The sequence below is a fragment of the Schistocerca americana genome, chromosome 1 (assembly GCF_021461395.2).
Source record: "Schistocerca americana isolate TAMUIC-IGC-003095 chromosome 1, iqSchAmer2.1, whole genome shotgun sequence".
In the NCBI taxonomy this organism is placed as follows: domain Eukaryota; kingdom Metazoa; phylum Arthropoda; class Insecta; order Orthoptera; family Acrididae; genus Schistocerca; species Schistocerca americana.
The window spans coordinates 428,178,453-428,197,606 of NC_060119.1; the positions used below are offsets into that span (position 1 = coordinate 428,178,453).

Genomic DNA, 19,154 nt, shown 5'->3' on the forward strand with positions numbered 1-19,154 from the left:
AATTGCTTCCTCAAGGACCTTAAATTTTGAGATATCATCTAGCGTCAGTAATGAACAATGGCAATGTGAGGATAAGAGAAGTTGTAGGAGACTCATCTACTACCATACAAGGCTTTCTGAAGTGGATATATGATGATGATTACAGTAATGATTTCTCAGATGGAATAGCAAGACAAATTTTGAAAATAAATGAAACAGTATTGCATGGAAAGCAGTTCATTGTATTTAACAATGTGCTCATATTGTGATGATTATGCAGAAGAATTACAGGGACTGATTATTTACAAAAAGACTAACGAAAAGATGATGATTGGGGATTTAATGGAAACATAGGTCAAACATTTCAAAAATGATCATTCAGTGAGAAATTTTGGTTATGAAAGCAGAAATGACAGAGCTCATACATTAGTAAAATTTGCAAAGAACAATGGTTGTCATTAATGCATTCTTCCAGAAGAAAGACAAAATGGAAAAAGTACTTAACAAAACAAAACTAAAATAAAATAAAATAAAAAATGATTACACTGAGTCAAACAATAAAGAAATTGTATGAAATATGATGGTCCTGAACCAATTTCAAATCAAAAGTTCTTATTGTCTCCTGAGAGGCAGCATAAAAATAGATAAGAGCATTGCTATTACGGTATATTGATAATTTTTACTTATGGACCGTCTGACAGCAACTGAATAAAACACAATTTTAGTGCCATACGCGTTTCGCCTTTATTTTCTCCAAGGCATCTCAGATGGTCCATAAGTAAAAATTTTCAATATACCGTAATATTACACGCAACTGAGGAAGACAGGACTATAAAAGTTGAAGATGTCAAGAGCAGTGCTATTTTTTTGGGGGAACGCTGGGGGATGCAAACCCCTAAACTTTTTCATCGACAAAGTAATTTTTTACGATGTTGAGAACTTGGAAGAGTGCCAAAGATTTATTTCACGGACGTAAATTTTTTATTTCATTTTTTCGTGTTGATAATTGCAATACGAATGATATCCGTGCAGTTTTTGGTGGGAAAAGTGATGTCATTGACTGTTTCAAGCATTTCGATGCTGTGGCAACCGTTCTCGATAACTGAATCGCTGGCAGCCAGTTCGACAAGCATGTAGTGCCCTCGCCCGCTAATAGTGGGTGATGGTAGTGCTAAACGGATATGCATATGCTCAAACGCCAAGCTACTGATAGATGTCTCTACGGTCCCGCAACCATGATGACGTTGACGACGTCATGGCTAAAAGCAGACGGGTGGTATCCCATGCTTCAGTTATAAGTAATTTTCGCTGAATTATATCCAATGTCGGAGTACCGTCAAACTTTATTTTAGAAAAAAGGCACTGGATAAGAGAGTATTGGTCGAGGGGGCGAAATTAGACATCTTAAAAATGAAAATTATACATACATAGGACCAAAGGAACACTTATCTAACAAAGGTGTTACGACAAAAAGCAAAGAAGTATTGCAAATCTAAAATGAAATAGGGTAGCTATTGATGAGTAGCTGAGTATTTTCTTCAAGCGGTAATAAGAATGTGACAGTTCTGTTTAATTCAGCATAATCTGTTTGGAAATGTCATCAAGAGCAGAAATTGTTGAAAACCGTAGAAGTACCTGGAAGATAAAACTGAAACTGCTGTTAGATGGAGAGCACATTTCATTTCGCATCAGTTCAAAACCAGCAGCAGAGAGAAAAATGTGAAAGCATTAAAAATTGCTTTAAATGTTTGCATAGTTAAAGTGATGAATCCCCATCAGGGGCTCAGCATTCATTTTCTGAGTACAGACTTGGCAACCCCGGGGCTATTGAGCTTCAAGTTGGCAGAGGGTAGTGTTTAAAAGCTTTCACCATTCTATATCCAAAAGAGCTGAGAGGAAATCTATGGCTCTTTAAAGTCAGTCGAATGCTTCTGAAATGGAACATTGCCAATGAAATCTTGGACTTCCATCCGCGAATTATCGATACAGCTAACCGTATGGAAGCCCGAGAAGATTTCATCAGCAGTATACACCGGGAAAGCCTACATTCACATAAAAGTGGACTAGTGTTAGTGGAAACTTCTAATTCACAGCAAGCAGTTAATGTGCAAAAAGCTAGATGTCTTGGAAAGTATGCAGTAGCAACAGAATTGTACAATACCTTGAACTACAGCTAAATTATTGTGACTTCCAGAGAAGTTGTCATTCCCAGAGAAGAACTGAAAAATGAATGGGCCCAAGAAGGCATTGTTGATGTGCAAACTATAGTGAAGATGGTGGATGGCAACCTAATGAAATCAGACTCATTTATACTTACACTCAACAACACAAAACTTCCAGAGCATATCAAGGCAGATTTTCTTTACCCCAGAAAGTGGCATTATTTCCCAAATCCATTGCACTGTTGTAAGTGCGAGTGCTTTGGGCACAGGCATACTACTGTTGGATGTAAGAGGGAAGCCACTTGTGCTAAATGTGGGAAGGCTGCCCTTGAAGGAGTTGGTTGTTCATTTCCTGTGAAGTGTGTCAACTACTTTGGGGCTCACTGTGTCTGGAGCAGGCAGTGCAGTGTCTATCTTGAAGAAAGGGAGACACAGGAAATAAAAGTAACTAAATATCTCTCATATGGAGAAGTCAAAAAGATCTATAAGCCCATGCAGCCCCTGACATTCGGTACCTCCTTTGCATCTGTTTGTAAACAGCCAGTCCCTAAAACCGATGCTTCTACACAAATGGGGGTTACCAGTGTCAGAACTAGTACCTGTATGTGCCAGTGTGCTTCTCCTGCTGCAGTTATTTCAAAGCCCATAGCTGCAATCGGAACTTCGGCCAAGGCTGTGGTTGCCACTGTTGTGGAGCTCCCTGCCCCTCCAAAGATTCTGTGTGGTCCACAGTCCAGTACTAGTGCTGCTGCTGCTGCTGCTGCCACTACCACTACCACCACCACCACCACCACCACCACCACCACAGCCATGGTTGTGGCCCAAAAACCCACTCAGGATAAAAATCCAAGACAAAGTGTCAACCTCTGTCAGAGCCGGGAAGTCAACTGTCTGATGGTGTCGAACTATGTCCTCTCTGACGTATATCTTGGTTCGTCATAAGAGCTAATGGACCTGGATGCCAGACTGGGGCAATCGTCCTGCCCCAAAGTTGAGCTGCCTTATGTGTTAGGCTCCCCTCCCAGGCAGAAAGACAGGGTGAAAGTGTGACCCGCAAGATAAATGGCTCCCATCCTCCAGTGGAACATTAATGGGTTCAGGACACATGTGGACGGACTGAAGTTCCTAGCATCCTGTGTGTGTGTGTGTGTGTGTGTGTGTGTGTGTGTGTGTGTGTGTGTGTGTGTGTTTGCAGGAAACACATTTTAAAGCACCTGATGCCCCTGCCCTAAGGAGCTATACAGCTATCACAAGGATGACTTGACTGGGGAACGCACACCATTCCTCTGCTGTCCCTCTGGCTACTGACCTGCAAGCAGTTGCAGTTGAAATCCACACACATCAGAGAATCACGTTCTGCTCACTGTATTTAACTTCGTCTAATGCAGTAGACTCTGAGGCTCTCACAGACCTTATGGAACAACTCCACTGCCCATTTCTCCTTTTGGGAGACTGCAATGTTCATCATGTCTTGTGGGGCTCCACTTCCACTTGCTCTAGGGGTTGGGTTTTAGAGGGCCTTATGACTTGACAAGAGTTGTGCATCCTAAACACTGGTAATCCCACACATATCTGTGCTGCTACTTAGTCATTTCCAGTGATTGACTTATCTACATCTACATCCACATCCATACTCCGCAAGCCACCTGACGGTGTGTGGCGGAGGGTACCTTGAGTACCTCTATCAGTTCTCCCTTCTATTCCAGTCTCGTATTGTTCGAGGAAAGAAGGATTGTCAGTATGCTTCTGTGTGGGCTCTAATCTCTCTGATTTTATCCTCATGGTCTCTTCGCGAGATATACGTAGGAGGGAGCAATATACTGCTTGACTCTTCGGTGAAGGTATGTTCTCGAAACTTTAACAAAAGCCCGTACCGAGCTACTGAGCGTCCCTCCTGCAGAGTCTTCCACTGGAGTTTATCTGTCATCTCCATAACGCTTTCGCGATTACTAAATGATCCTGTAACAAAGCGCGCTGCTCTCTGTTGGATCTTCTCTATCTCTTCTATCAACCCTATCTGGTACGGACCCCACACTGCTGAGCAGTATTCAAGCAGTGGGCGAACAAGCGTACTGTAACCTACTTCCTTTGTTTTCGGATTGCTTTTCCTTAGGATTCTTCCAATGAATCTCAGTCTGGCATCTGCTGTACCAACGACCAACTTTATATGATCATTCCATTTTAAATCACTCCTAATGCCTACTCCCAGTTAATTTATGGAATTAACTGCTTCCAGTTGCTGACCTGCTAATTTGTAGCTAAATGATAAGGGATCTATCTTTCTATGTATTCGCAGCATATTACACTTGTCTACATTGAGATTCAATTGCCATTCCCTGCACCATGCGTCAATTCGCTGCAGATCCTCCTGCGTTTCAGTACAATTTTCCATTGTTACAACCTCTCGATGCACCACAGCATCATCTGCAAAAAACCTCAGTGAACTTCTGATTTCATCCACAAGGTCATTTATATATATATTGTGAATAGCAACGGTCCTATGACACTCCCCCGCGGCACACCTGAAATCACTCTTACTTCGGAAGACTTCTCTCCATTGAGAATGACATGCTGCATTCTGTTATCTAGGAACTCTTCAATCCAGTCACATAATTGGTCTGATAATCCATATGCTCTTACTTTGTTCATTAAACGACTGTGGGGAACTGTATCGAACGCCCTGTGGAAGTCAAGAAACACGGCATCTACCTGGGAACCCGTGACTATGGCCCTCTGAGTCTCGTGGACGAATAGCGCGAGCTGGGTTTCACACGACCGTCTTTTGTGAAACCCATGCTGATTCCTACAGAGTAGATTTCTAGTCTCCAGGAAAGTCATTATACTCGAACATAATACGTGTTCCAAAATTCTACAACTGATGGACGTTAGAGATATAGGTCTATAGTTCTGCACATCTGTTCGACGTCCCTTCTTGAAAACGCATATGACCTGTGCCCTTTTCCAATCCTTTGGAACGCTACGCTCTTCTAGAGACCTACGGCACACCGCTGCAAGAAGGGGGCAAGTTCCTTCACATACTCTGTGTAAAATCGAACTGGTATCCCATCAGGTCCAGCAGCCTTTCCTCTTTTGAGCGATTTTAATTGTTTTTTTATCGCTCTGTCATCTATTTCGATATCTAAAATTTTGTCATCTGTGCGACAATCTAGAGAAGGAACTACAGTGCAGTCTTCCTCTGTGAAACAGCTTTGGAAAAAGACATTTAGTATTTCGGCCTTTAGTCTGTCATCCTCTGCTTCAGTACCATTTTGGTCACAGTGTGTCTGGACATTTTGTTTTGATCTACCTACCGCTTTGACATAAGACCAAAATTTCTTAGGATTTTCTGTCAAGCCAGTACACAGAACTTTACTTTCGAATTCATTGAACGCCTCTTGCATAGCCCTCCTCACACTACATTTCGCTTCGCGTAATTTTTGTTTGTCTGCAAGGCTTTGGCTATGTTTATGTTTGCTATGAAGTTCCCTTTGCTTCCGCAGCAGTTTCCTAACTCAGTTGTTGTACCACGGTAGCTCTTTTCCATCTCTTACGATCTTGCTTGGCATATACTCATCTAACACATATTGTACGATGGTTTTGAACTTTGTCCACTGATCCTCAACATCATCTGTATGTGAGACAAAACTTTTGTATTGAGCCGTCAGGTACTCTGTAATCTGATTTTTGTCACTTTTGCTAGACAGAAAAATCTTCCTACCTTTTTTAATATTTCTATTTACGGCTGAAATCATCGATGCAGTAACCGCTTTATGTCGCTGATTCCCTGTTCTGCGTTAACTGTTTCAAATAGTTCGCGTCTGTTTGTCACCAGAAGGTCTAATATGTTATCGCCACAAGTTGGTTCTATGTTTAACTGCTCAAGGTAGTTGTCAGATAAAGCACTTAAAAAAATTTCACTGGGTTCTTTGTCCCTGCCACCCGTTATGAACGTTTGAGTCTCCCAGTCTATATCCGGCAAATTAAAATCTCCACCCAGAACTATAACATGGTGGGGAAATCTATTCGAAATATTTTCCAAATTATCCTTCAGGTGCTCAGCCACAGCAGCTGCTGAGCCAGGGGGCCTATAGAGACATCCAATTACTATGTCTGAGCCTGCTTTAACCATGACCTTCACCCAAATTATTTCATATTTCGGATGTCCATCAATTTCCTTCGATACTATTGCACTTCTTATCGCTATAAACACGCCTCCCCCTTCACTGTCCAGCCTGTCTCTGCGGTATACATTCCAATCTGAGTTTAGGATTTCATTACTGTTTACGTCTGGTTTCAGCCAACTTTCTGTCCCTAGTACTATATGGGCATTGTGACCGTTTATTAATGAGAGCAGTTCTGGGATCTTTCTATAGACGCTCCTGCAGTTTACTGTTAGCACATTAATATTGTTATTCCCTGTTGCATTTTGCCTACTCCTACCTTGCCGCATCTCAGGAGGCGTCTTGTCGGGCCTAGGGAGGGAATTCTCCTACCTAAAAAACCCACATGTGCACTCCACACAAACTCCGCTACCCTTGTAGCCACTTCCGGCGTGTAGTGCACGCCTGACCTATTCAGGGGGACCCTACGTTTCTCCACCCGATAGTGGAGGTCGAGAAATTTGCACCCCAGATCTCCGCAGAATTGTCTGAGCCGCTGGTTTAAGCCTTCTACTCAGCTCCAAACCAGAGGACTGCGATCGGTTCTGGGAACGATACTCAGATTCCAACCCGCAAGCGAGGCTTTCCGCCTTCACCATTTCCGCCAACTGCCTGTACGAACTGAGGATGACCTCTGAACCCAGACGGCAGGAGTCATTGGTGCCGACATGAGCAACAATCTGCAGTCGGGTGCACCCAGGGCTCTCTATCGCCGCCGGCAGGGCCTCCTCCACATCTCGGATGAGACCCCCTGGCAAGCAGACAGAGTGAACACTGGCCTTCTTCCCCGACATTTCCGCTATTTCCCTAAGTGGCTCCATCACCCGCCTAACGTTGGAGCTCCCAATAACTAATAAACCCCTCCCCACTTGTGCCTTCTTGGACCTTGCTGAAGGAGCAACCACATGTCCACTCACAGGCAGAACGGGCGATGCCACACGGCCAGCCTTCACATTGACCCTCCGCTTCGTGCACCACGAACGCCACTGAACCTGCCACTCCCCTTGGGGAGAGGGTGGCCCAACCGCGTCCGGTACCCACGAAGATGTCTCGACAGCAGGGACAGTGGCTGAAGCATGTAACACCTGGGGTGTACAATGCGACGCACCAGACTCCTCATTGCCGCTACACTCCGAGGCAGCAGCCTGAAGACGGCTGACCGCGGCCATCAACACATTCAGCTGTTCGCGAGCAGTGGCCAGCTCCTCCTGCGTGCGTACACAGCAGTCACACATCCTATCCATCCTAAGAAATCAATGTACTGTAGAGAGTTAATCAACTTTTAACTAGACTGCTAATTCACTAAAGGCCGCTGATTGTTGACCAAACTGATTGTTGACTAATCTGCCCTCTAGCCCCTGCACACTCTGTTCGGTGGGAATTCATAGATGGCTTTCATTTCAGTGACCACTTCCCACTCTGCATTAACCTACTGGGTGGAGGATTGCTTCAATAGAACCATAGAAATGGATGGTCAGCAGGGCTAACTGGACACTGGCTGTGTTCAAACACTATGACAATGTCCAGGAATGGGTGGAACACATCATGCGAGTGATCCATCATGCCACTGACTTAACCATCCTAAAGTCTTCAGGTCATCTTAGGAGGTGACCTGTACCTTGGTGGACTGATGAGTGCCGTTCAGCCATTCAGGATAGGGGTGCAGCTCTTCGACGTCTTAAATGCCGCCCAACTGCAGACACCCTTACAGTCTTTCCAGTATTGAGAGCCAAGGCATGATAAGTAATTAAGGAGAGCAAGAAAAGATCATGCCAAGTGTTCCTGGACCTTATCAACCATACCACTTGTTCTACGAAAGTAGAGGATTTCTGGTAAAAGCAGTCATTTACCAATAGCAACAGTCTTGAAACAGGGGTGTCTCCAAACAACACCCAGAGACATTGCTCAAATGCTGGCAGAGCATTTTGCAAAAACTACTGCTATTCCAGCCAGGATCTGATTTTTTGCCACTACGGTGCAACTGTAGAGATGGCCAACAATTCTGAGTCCTACAACTCCCCTTTCTCCATGTGGGAACTGGAATCAGCCCTGTGTAAGACATGTGCCACTGCACCTGCTCACTACCAAATCGGTACTGCATGCTAAGACATTTGCCACCAGCGTTGCCAGAAATCCTCAACTGTTTTAATTGTATATGGCAGCTAGGTCATTTCCCCAACTCGAGGTAAGAGGCAATTTTGATATGTCTCCTCAAACCATGAAAGAACTGCATATGTTCCAGTAGTTACCAGAGTATCACCTTAACGAGCAGTGTAGGAAAGACCCTGGAGTGACTCGTTCACCATTGTCTGGTCTGGTTGTTAGAGACCAGGCACCTCCTTAGCCGCTCTCAGTGTGGATTCCAGAGATTACAGTTCACTGTCGATGACCTAACCATGCTAGAGGTGGCCCTCTGTAGTCTGTCCAATGTAGACATCACTGCATTGGCATATTCTCTGATATCAGTAAGACGTATGACACTGTTTGGAGAGAGCGTCAATGGGGCTTTTGTGACCATCTCCCCATCTTCCTACAGTCTTTCCTGTCTCAGCAGTTCTGTAGGATTTATAAATCATAGAGCGCAGCAACGCAGCAATCAGTCTTCTTCTTCTTCTTCTTCTTCTTCTCCTCCTCCCTCTCTCTCTCTCTCTCTCTCTCTCTTTCTTTCTTTTCTCTCTCCAGATTTTACTTTGCAAATCCAGATTTCGGCTAGTGCCTAGTCATTATCACTGCACTATTTTTTAATCATGATGCATGTTAGTTACCTGTTATTTGGGCGTCAGTCGCAATTCTTTGAATACTCAAGAACTGTGACTGATGCCCGTCTAACAGGGAACTAACACGCATCAAGATTAAAAAATAGTGCATTGATAATGGCTAGGTACTAGCCGAAATCTGGATAATAAAATTTGCAAAAAGAGAAAGAGAGAGAGAGAGAGAGAGAGAGAGAGAGAGAGAGAGAGAGACTGATTGCTGCACTCTGTAATTTATAGATCACATAACAGTCAGTGAGTGCACCCACTTTCCTAATGGAAGGTAACCTGATGAGTTCTGTAGGACTCATGTTGGTGACACATATCCTATCTTTTTCAGCAGTAGAATGGCATACCTCAGGGAAGTGTTTAAAGTGTTAACCTCTTTGCCATAAGCATAAACAGTGTCAGTCCATTGTAAGGAGCCCTGTACAGTGCTCTGTATTTGTAGGCGATTTTGCTGTTTTCCATTCCTCCTCCAGTATTGCAATAGCGAGCCATCAGTTGCAGCTCACATTGCGGAGGTTAGAGGAGTGGGCTGCAAAAGTGGGTTATCAGTTTTCTGAAGATAAGTGTGTGTGTGTGTGTGTGTGTGTGTGTGTGTGTGTGTGTGTGTGTGTGTATGTGTATGTGTATGTGTAAAATTTTAATCGTTCTTATCACATGTTTAATTTGCCTGGCTTGCATATAAGGGACATAATTCTACATTTTAGAGACTCAGTGAGGTTTCTGGGCCTCATTTTTTACTCCAAATTGTCGTGGTTGCCACATCGGAGAGACCTGAATGTCAGAACTCTCAAGGCACTGAACATTACAAAGTGCCTTTGCCGCAGGTCTTGGGGAGCAGAGCGCGTCTGCTCCAGTTTTATAGAGTTTTCATGCATTTATGGTTGGACTACAGATGTACGATGTATAAATCAGTGAGGCCTTCTTATTTGAAGATTATTGACACTCTCCACCATGAGGGGATTCGGCTGGCCACGGGAGTTTACAGGACAAGTCCCATACCCAGTCTCTTTACTGAGTCCGGAGAACTGCCACTCACCATCCGGCGGTGGCTCCTCTTGGTGCATCAGGCATGTAAATTCCTCGCAGTTCCGATTTCACCCACTTACCATACTGTTGCTTGTCTGCCTCTGGAACGCTTTTCTCCGACCCATCCATGAGCCACAGTACCATTTGGGATCCGCGTACAGTGTGTGCTGGAGTCACTCGGTGTGGAGCAAGTAAACCCCAAATCCAAGGTTGTAACTGTCTACCAGTCTGGTTACTGCAGAGTCCCAGAGTAATTTTACATTTGGTGCAATACAGGAGAAACTGCATGCCTGCTTCTGTTTTTTGTGTGATATTTTCTGATATTTTATATGAGCACCACAACTATGTAGCTGTCTTTACAGATGTATCTAAAAACAAAGATGATGTGACTTACCAAATGAAAGTGCTGGCAGGTCGACAGACACACAAACAAACACATACACACACACAAAATTCAAGCTTTCGCAACAAACTATTGCCTCATCAGGAAAGGGTAAGGAGTCATTCCAATCCCGGGAGTGGAAAGACTTACCTTAGGGGGAAAAAAGGACGGGTATACACTCGCACACACACACATATCCATCCACACATATACAGACACAAGCAGACATATTTAAAGACCAAATATGTCTGCTTGTGTCTGTATATGTGTGGATGGATATGTGTGTGTGTGCAACTGTATACCCGTCCTTTTTTCCCCCTAAGGTAAGTCTTTCCGCTCCCGGGATTGGAATGACTCCTTACCCTCTCCCTTAAAACCCACATCCTTTCGTCTTTCCCTCTCCTTCCCTCTTTCCTGATGAGGCAACAGTTTGTTGCGAAAGCTTGAATTTTGTGTGTATGTTTGTGTTTGTTTGTGTGTCTGTCGACCTGCCAGCACTTTCATTTGGTAAGTCACATCATCTTTGTTTTTAGATATATTTTTCCTACGTGGAATGTTTCCCTCTATTATAACCATGTCTTTACAGATGGGTTGAAACAGGGGTCCTCAGTTGGTTGCTCTGTTTTTACCATATCATATCCTGAAGGTTCAACTGCCTCAAGACTTTACTGTCTTTGAAGCAGAATTATATGCAATCTTGCTGCAACTGGAATAGATGGGAGATTCTTCCAGTGCTAAATTTCTTGTCTATTGCAATTCTCTGAGTGACCTTCTTTCTCTGAAATGTTTTTACCCAGCAGATAAAGTGATTCAGAATGTCCAAGATGCCCTCCTCCATGTACAATGACTGAGGAAGGTGGTGTCTTTCTGCTGGCTATCAGGGGACAAGGGTGTTGTGGGGGAAAAAAGGGGTGGATCTAGCAGCCAAAGAGGTGTGTCATGATTCTCAGTTATTTCAGTGTGCCATCCCCCTGAATGCTATAGCCTCTCTGTTTAGCTCCAGTGTTTTGTGGCTGCAGGAGGTTGAGTGGCTGATAGCGACAGACAGTATGCTCCATTTACTAAGGCCCACAACATGGCTGTGGCATACGTAAGTCCAGCCATGTTGGCAGGATGGGGTTGTCCTTACTCGTCTTCGTGTAGGGCATAGCCCTGTGACGCATGTCTTCTTGCTCAGGTGAGATGACACTCCAATGTGTGGTGCTTGTGGTGTACAGATCACTGTGTGCCACATTTTATTGGACTGTGTTTTATTTTCTGACCAATGGGCCACGGCAGATTTGGTGATGGATCGGAACTGTTTTAGGTACTGTTCAAACAAATGTTCGGTTTTTAAAGTTTTGTGAATAGCCCAGCATTTTTCTTAAGATTTTAGGGAGATGGTTTTAATATGTTAGTAGAGTGAGACTCACCCATACTTTTTATTAGTAGTCAGCTAGTGACATTTGTCTTTGCCTTTCTTTTACCCCTCTGCGTGTTTTACCTGTTTTTAAATCTAATGTACAGCTACTTTTACTCTTCCTCTGTTGTTTCACTGCTTGTCAGATAGTAATTGTGTGATTAATTTGAGTACATGAATGTGGAACAATTTCTGAGATTTTAGCCACATTTGTTCATTTTAATGAGAGTAAGGGTGCTGATAAAGACGCCGTGAGCATCCATAAGCTACACACATACACACACACACACACACACACACACACACACGTACGTGATGAATCAAAAACACACACAATTAATAATGAAAAATGTTGATCTTCCAGAGCTGATAAAACCATTAGGTGTTTGAAGATAGTATAGTCAATAGTTTTTTGTTACATGTGTTTATAGCCATGGGAAAATCAGTACAAGGGACATAATTATTTACTGATTGTATGTCCCAAATATGGAACAAATTATGTAGTTGTTGCACTTTCAAATGAAAGAAGACAGGAAAAACTGTATATCTATCAGCTGCTTCTCCATAATGTAGAAGATATTCTTAAAATTATATCCAACAACATAGAAAAAAAAAAAAAACTAGGTTTTAATCAGGAAAATGAACAAGCAGACTATTTATAGAATGGGAAAATTTTAGGATGTAACAGTAAGCACGAAACACCACCTTGCCTGTGAATCACTGATTTTGACAAGGTAATACAAATGTAAGAAGAATAAAGGTAACAATATTGTGAAAAGGGAAGTTGCTACTCAATATATAGTGGAGATGCTGAGTCGCAGATAGACACAACAAAAAGACTCACACAGTTACAGCTTTCAGCCATTAAGGCAATCAGCAAGAATAGAGCACACACACACACACACACACGCAAATGCAACTCACACACACGACTGCAGACTCAGGCAACTGAATTGCATTCTCCCCCAGGGTTTCGATTACCTCTTGTTGTGCCCTGAAATGAGAACTGTCCTGCCCACTATCCTTACCACCCCTCCCACAATGGTACTCCTCTGTCCACTGAACCTACACAATATACTTATCCAACTTCGCACATCCTCTGTTCCCAACCCCTTACCTCATGGTTCATACCCCTGTAATAGACCTACATCCTCCCACCACTACCTACTCCAGTCCAGTCATGAACATCACCTATCCCATCAAAGGCAGGGCTGCCTGTGAAACCAATCATGTGATCTACAAGCTATGCTGCAAGCACTGTGCTGCATTCAACATGGGCATGACAACCAAGAAGCTGTCCGTCCACACGAATGGCCACCGACAAACTGTGTTAAAGAAACAAGTGGACCACCCTGTTGCTGAACACGCTGCCAAACAAGACATCCTTCATTTCAATGAGTGCTTCACAGCCTATGCCATATGGATCCTTCCCACCAGCACTGGCTTTTCTGAACTGCACAGGTGGGAACTTTCCCTGCAATACATCCTACATTCCCATAACCCTCCTGACCTCAACCTTCCATAGTCTCTGTCCTCACCCATCCAGCCCTTTCCCTGTTCCCATTCCAGCACTATGCAGCTGTCATTCCACCTTCACACCTAGTTCCCCCCTCCCGCACACACACGCGCGCGCACACACACACACACACACACACACACACACACACACACACACACACACACACACACACCTTTCCCCTGCCCGCCGTGTAACCTGCAGCATTTCACTGTACACCACCTCCACCATATTATCTCTCCCCCCTCCACACCCTAGCCTCCTCCTTATCCCCACCCAGTCATCACTCCCATCATGCACTGGCACTGCAGCTCGCAGTGTGTGTGTGTGTGTGTGTGTGTGTGTGTGTGTGTGTGTGTGTGTGTGTGTGTGGGGGGGGGGGGGGGGGGGTATTGTTGACGAAGGCCTGAATGGGCGAAAGCTTTAATTGTGAGAGTCTTTTGCTGTGCCTATCTGCGATTCAACATCTCCACTAAATGATGATGAGTAGCTACTTTCCTTTTCATAATATTGTTACGATCCATCCTGGATTTTCCATTGTCTGAAGAATAAAGGTGACAAAAACCAACAGCATCCAAATGAAGCAGAAAAGTGGGATGAGATGGACCTGGAAAATAGGGAATGAATTACTGCATTGTGAGCTATTTATTGAATGATGCACGTGTGTGATGCTTTCGTACAAACATGGTTCTTACGTTTAGTGCCCCCACCATTCATACTAAAAGTTCCCATTGTTGCTTTTTTTTAACATCTTACAAAACAATGGTGTTCAGACACTATTAAAAATAAATTTAGTAAGTGCACCTGTTCCTGCCTTTGCCCCTCATTTCCCAATCAATTTTTTATATTTAACAGAGCTTTTATCATCTCCTTTATATGTTATAGTCATTTCTTACTGTCTCCCATTCATTTTCTGTTTATGACAGTTATCTCATTTTGCACTGTTTTAACTGTCTTATTCAGTGCCTTCTCCAATTCCAGATGCCCTACCAGGGGAGGTGGTCCAATGGTAAGACACTGGACTTTCATTTTGTAGGATGTTAGTTAAAATCTGCATCCAGCCATCCAGATTTAGGTTTTCCATTATTTCTGTAATTATTTGAAAACAAATACCAGGATGCTTCATATGAAAGGGAAAAGATCGATTTCCTTCCTTATCCTTCCCCACTTCTGACACATGTTCCAGGTCTAGCGATCTTGTTGTTAGTTGGTCATTAAACCCTACCCTTCCTCCTTCCAGGTGCCCTTGTACATGTGACTTTGTATTACCTAATGTACTAAACAGTCCATGTATCTCACAGACGGTTATTGCCTTTGCCTGTTATATTCTGTTTACCAACCATAAGCTTTTCATCCTATAGTGTTGTCAGTTTGTGATAGAAGGACATGATTCCTACTTTTAAGTCATGTAGCCACTGTTTGTAATACTTATCGAAGTGTGTTTTTCTCTGTATACTTGGGATGGAGAAAAGATATTGTGATGCTAAAGGTCAAAACAGGCTAGGGTATGCCAAATAGACAAATTTTTGCCCATAACCGTAGCTTGAAAATGACCATTGTGAAGCTCTGGCCATAAAATGTCAGCCAATCAGCAATGAGCATGCAGAAATGTGTGCATTTACAATAATTTGCCCCTACCATTACCCTTACATTAAAGAGTGTAGTTTGTAATTAAATTAACTGAAGATAATGATTTCAGCTAAATAGTCAAAGCAAGGCGAACTTAAAATTCCTATCCATGGCTGGTTACTTTGTATGCGAATGTTTTGTTATTTATTGGATAAAGCTGGACTATGAAAACAACTGGACTAAAACAGCGGTAATGTGATTAATAGAGAAGTTGAGCCACAGACAGGGACAACAAAAAGACTGCTATAAATTTAAGCCTTCAGTCAAAAGCTCTTCTTCTAAAGCAGTCTATCCTTTTCATAAAATTGCCATTATTCCATATGGATTTTCCATTGTTTGGTGATGCCATCAGTTTGTTACAATGTTAAGCTGTACTGCAGAAACAGCACTGCGGTTTTGATGGAATTCAAAGCCCACGTTTTGCTGTATTTTGCTAATGTACAGACATCATGAAAGAAATTTCATTCTAAAAAGAACATGGGGGAGGTTAGTATGAACTAAGACTATGGTGAAAAAGAAAATAAATTTCTTTAGCCTCACACTTTTCTTCTCAAATCATGATTTTACAGAAGGTGCTTGAAATTCAAGTGCAGTGAAGCACAACAGTTCAAATGTAACACTGCAGCAGCTTTGTTGAACAGAACCACACTGCTAGACACACCCAGAGAGATTCACCGTCACCTACTCACAGACTTATTTGAATTTGGCACTGAATGACTGTATTTTAGTAACTGTAGCTCTACAACAGTCGTTTTCTGAGATTTTTGTTTGGAAAATTTTGTTTGATTATACATATCTACCCTGCTCTGGCCTCCTCCCCCCCCCCCCCCCCCCTCCACCCTCCCCCCTGTACAAGTATGAAAGTTGAGAGCCAGAAGCTAGAAATATACCTTGTCTAAACATTTACCTCTGCAGTACTTAATAAATTTCTTGGAAGATCAAAAGCAGTGTTTATATATCTATCGTTGTTTTGTTCCAGCACCACATTCCACATACTAAAGCACAAGTGCTGTCTCGTCGTGTATGGGACATTTTAACGCTTCTTCCTACAAATCCTGTCCTCCTTCAGGGCTTCCAAAAGCTTGGAGAGTCTGATGAACGGGTATCATTACAATCATTGCTTGACCCAGCCAGTCCACAGAAATTAATGTATTCTCTGTATATAGTAGAGTCATTGAGTCGTCCTCATCAGCAAGTTCAGAATGCTAAAAGAAATGGAGGGAATTCTGTACAGCATCAACAGAATCAGGAACAAACACAATTCAACAAGGTAAGCAACAGATAATTTTCTTTAAAACTTTATTTTCATTTAAAAAAGTATAAGAGTACCTTAAGTGAAATAATCTATGATATTATAATTTATTTAGTGGAATGTGAATCATTACAAGGACACCCAAAGAAACATAAAACAGCAGGTCTGATGTCTCACTTTTCATAATATGCATAAAATTTCAAAACTGTTACCAAATGGTGGTAGAAAAATACTTATCTACCAACTAGCAGAAAATTGCTGAAAACCTAAAGAATTGACAGATCCCCTAGCCAGCAAATCCTGCAGCCAGCTATTGAGAGAGGATTCAAAGGTGTAGGGATCGTATGGGAAAGTTTTCCAGGATGGCCCACTCAGGAGATGCTGGAAAGAATTCCAAAAAGATGTATCCCACTGTATTATTAGATGAAGGAGCCTCGTGTACTGAAAGTTAGTGACACTGATTTTGTAGATGTCTGTCGATCAACCACCACCTGTCAGGAGAAGTGTCACTATCTACATTGACTGTAATGTAACATTTGTTTCATTTTTGTTATATCATTTAAAATTGCAAGGTATATGAGAACAGGCTTAGTAAATAAGTTGCATATTTTATGATTTACCTGCTTTCCTGTAAATTGTAAGGGATTAGTTGAACAGCACTGTTCTACATGACAAATAGGCCCACTGGTATAGGTGAATTTTGATGTGTTCATCTGTTGCGGTCACTTCATATTCAAATGAAATGCAAGAGAGAGTTCGTTATGAAAGTGTTTTGGAGGGTAAGTCAAAGCAGACCAAGCTAGTAAAATAAATTTAATATAGAATATGATATTTCAAATATTATTGGCAGTTGTCAAGTATAGGTCCTTGAAGTTAATTACAACAGTTCAGCATCTTGGTATTCTTGTGTTCTCTAATTTCGTCACCATATTGAAAGCCTCTCCATAAAGAAAGGGAAAAAATACTTCCTGCCTCAGAACATTATTGCAAAAAGATTCTCAAAGTAATTAGAAGGCAGTTGCATGGCCTCTCATGGTCACATCTTGGGACACTGCAGTTAAACCTCAGAAATTGATGTTTTTCTTAATATGTTCCTGTAGATCAGTCATATTTTAAATTAAAAGGGCTGCTGTCATTTTAATATACAATTTTAATAAGACTCAAGTTGGTTATTGCCAAGTGTTTCACATTGAAAAATGTAAATATTTAATTGCCTAACACAATTCTTCTCCATTGGGTCAATGTTCTATGGAAAGTATATTTAATGTGTCTCAGATTCCATCACCATTCTTGGCACAATGGCCACAGAGTGAGATGAGACCAACTGAAGCTACAGTACCAGCAGAATTCATAACACCTGTTCTGACAGCTCATGGTTTGATTTACTTAATGAGCTGGTACAATGTGAACATATTGATTAAGATTTTCTGTTGTTTTCCGTAAAATGTTTAGGCTGAATGCCTAAATGATTCTCTGAAGAAACACATTGCCAATTTTCTTCCCCATCCACGTCACATCTGGAAAAATTCCTTCTCTTTTAATGACTGTGTTATTGACAAGATATTTGACCGTAATATTTTTTCCTTGTTTGTATTTCATTCCTGTATTGGGATCCTAACAAAGTAATTGTAACCAGTTGTTTACAGAAAGACATCTACCATAGCAGCAATCAATCCAATAAGGAGCCTTGTCGGGCATCCTGTTCTGTTCATCATTGTCATATTGTTCTACTATCTCTGAAGAGTTATTACAGTCTGTTGCAGATGACATTTGTAGCTGTTGCAGATGACATTTGTAGCTGTGAAAAAACTGTTATGATCCATTATTTTGTGATGTGTTACTTGGTCATTTTCTGCAAGAGACTATCAGATATCAGCACAAAAGCTTGCAGAAAAATAATAAAAGTTATTCCCATAAGGCAATTTGAACTTAATACTGCATGTTAACAAGGAGAGTGTGAATCTGTGTAGCATGTAATGCTCATAACAGCCATACTGTGTGCACACTTTATAGCAAAATATTGCCACCCCCTTCCATGTACAGCTATGCTTAATGAATGATCAGTCACTTTGTCATCCTAATCTTATCATAGTGACTCACTGTGTTTCACTCAAGGCTGTAAAGCCTAAATAAATTTTCATTGTTGCCACCATTCACTACTTTGTTTTCCCTTTCTAAATTTTTCTCCTTGTCTCTGAAACAATTAACTTCTGTTACAAAAGATTTCAGTTACGTGTTCTCTGTTGCTTTTCTGTGCATGCTTTGCTGGTTATATGTCACTTAGTTGAAACATTGTTAGCAGTGTTTTATGATATCTTTTTTTGTGAACTCATTTTTATATGTTTGCTATGTTTATTCTGTTCTTCTACAGAATAACAGTTTAGTCTTAAACAGTTATCCAAAATTTTACAAAATTTAAAAAAATTACAGGATTTGCTTGATTTGCACTTTACTTGATAATTTCTCTTACACTTGAAGCATCAAACTTATTGAATTTTCAGGCCACAAATGCCAATACTGGTTCAGCAACTTCAGCTGTAGCATCAGAGAATGAGAAAGAGGCTGGTGTGACGTGGAGTCAGATGTTCATACAGCATGGTGGTCTGAGGCATCTCTTTGACATCTTCATGTCTGGTAGGTTTGAAATGTGCCCTGTTTCTCTAGAGCACTGTGCTTAATAGTAATATGCAGGTCAATAAAATTGTGCTGTGGTTATTACAGGGCTGAGATTTAATGATTCTTGAATTCAGTAAATTGTTATTTTTAAATAAATGAATAAATAAACAGAAAGAAAAAATGAGGGAAAAGCAATCACTTACAGCTAATCATTGGGCATTAAATAAACTCATCTAAGATTTCTAAAAATTTCACGTGCTTTTGAGCTATT

General features: G+C 41.9%; 1 protein-coding gene across 1 annotated transcript in view; it reads left to right on the forward strand.

Moving 5' to 3' along the window:
* LOC124602586 (ubiquitin carboxyl-terminal hydrolase 34) overlaps nucleotides 1-19,154 on the forward strand; it is a 499,996-nt gene that overhangs the window by 210,737 nt on the left and 270,105 nt on the right. Inside the window, exons 22-23 of the mRNA XM_047136330.1 lie at nucleotides 15,995-16,285; nucleotides 18,769-18,901. Coding sequence (XP_046992286.1) covers nucleotides 15,995-16,285; nucleotides 18,769-18,901 — 424 coding nt within the window. The remainder of the gene's footprint in view (nucleotides 1-15,994; nucleotides 16,286-18,768; nucleotides 18,902-19,154) is intronic.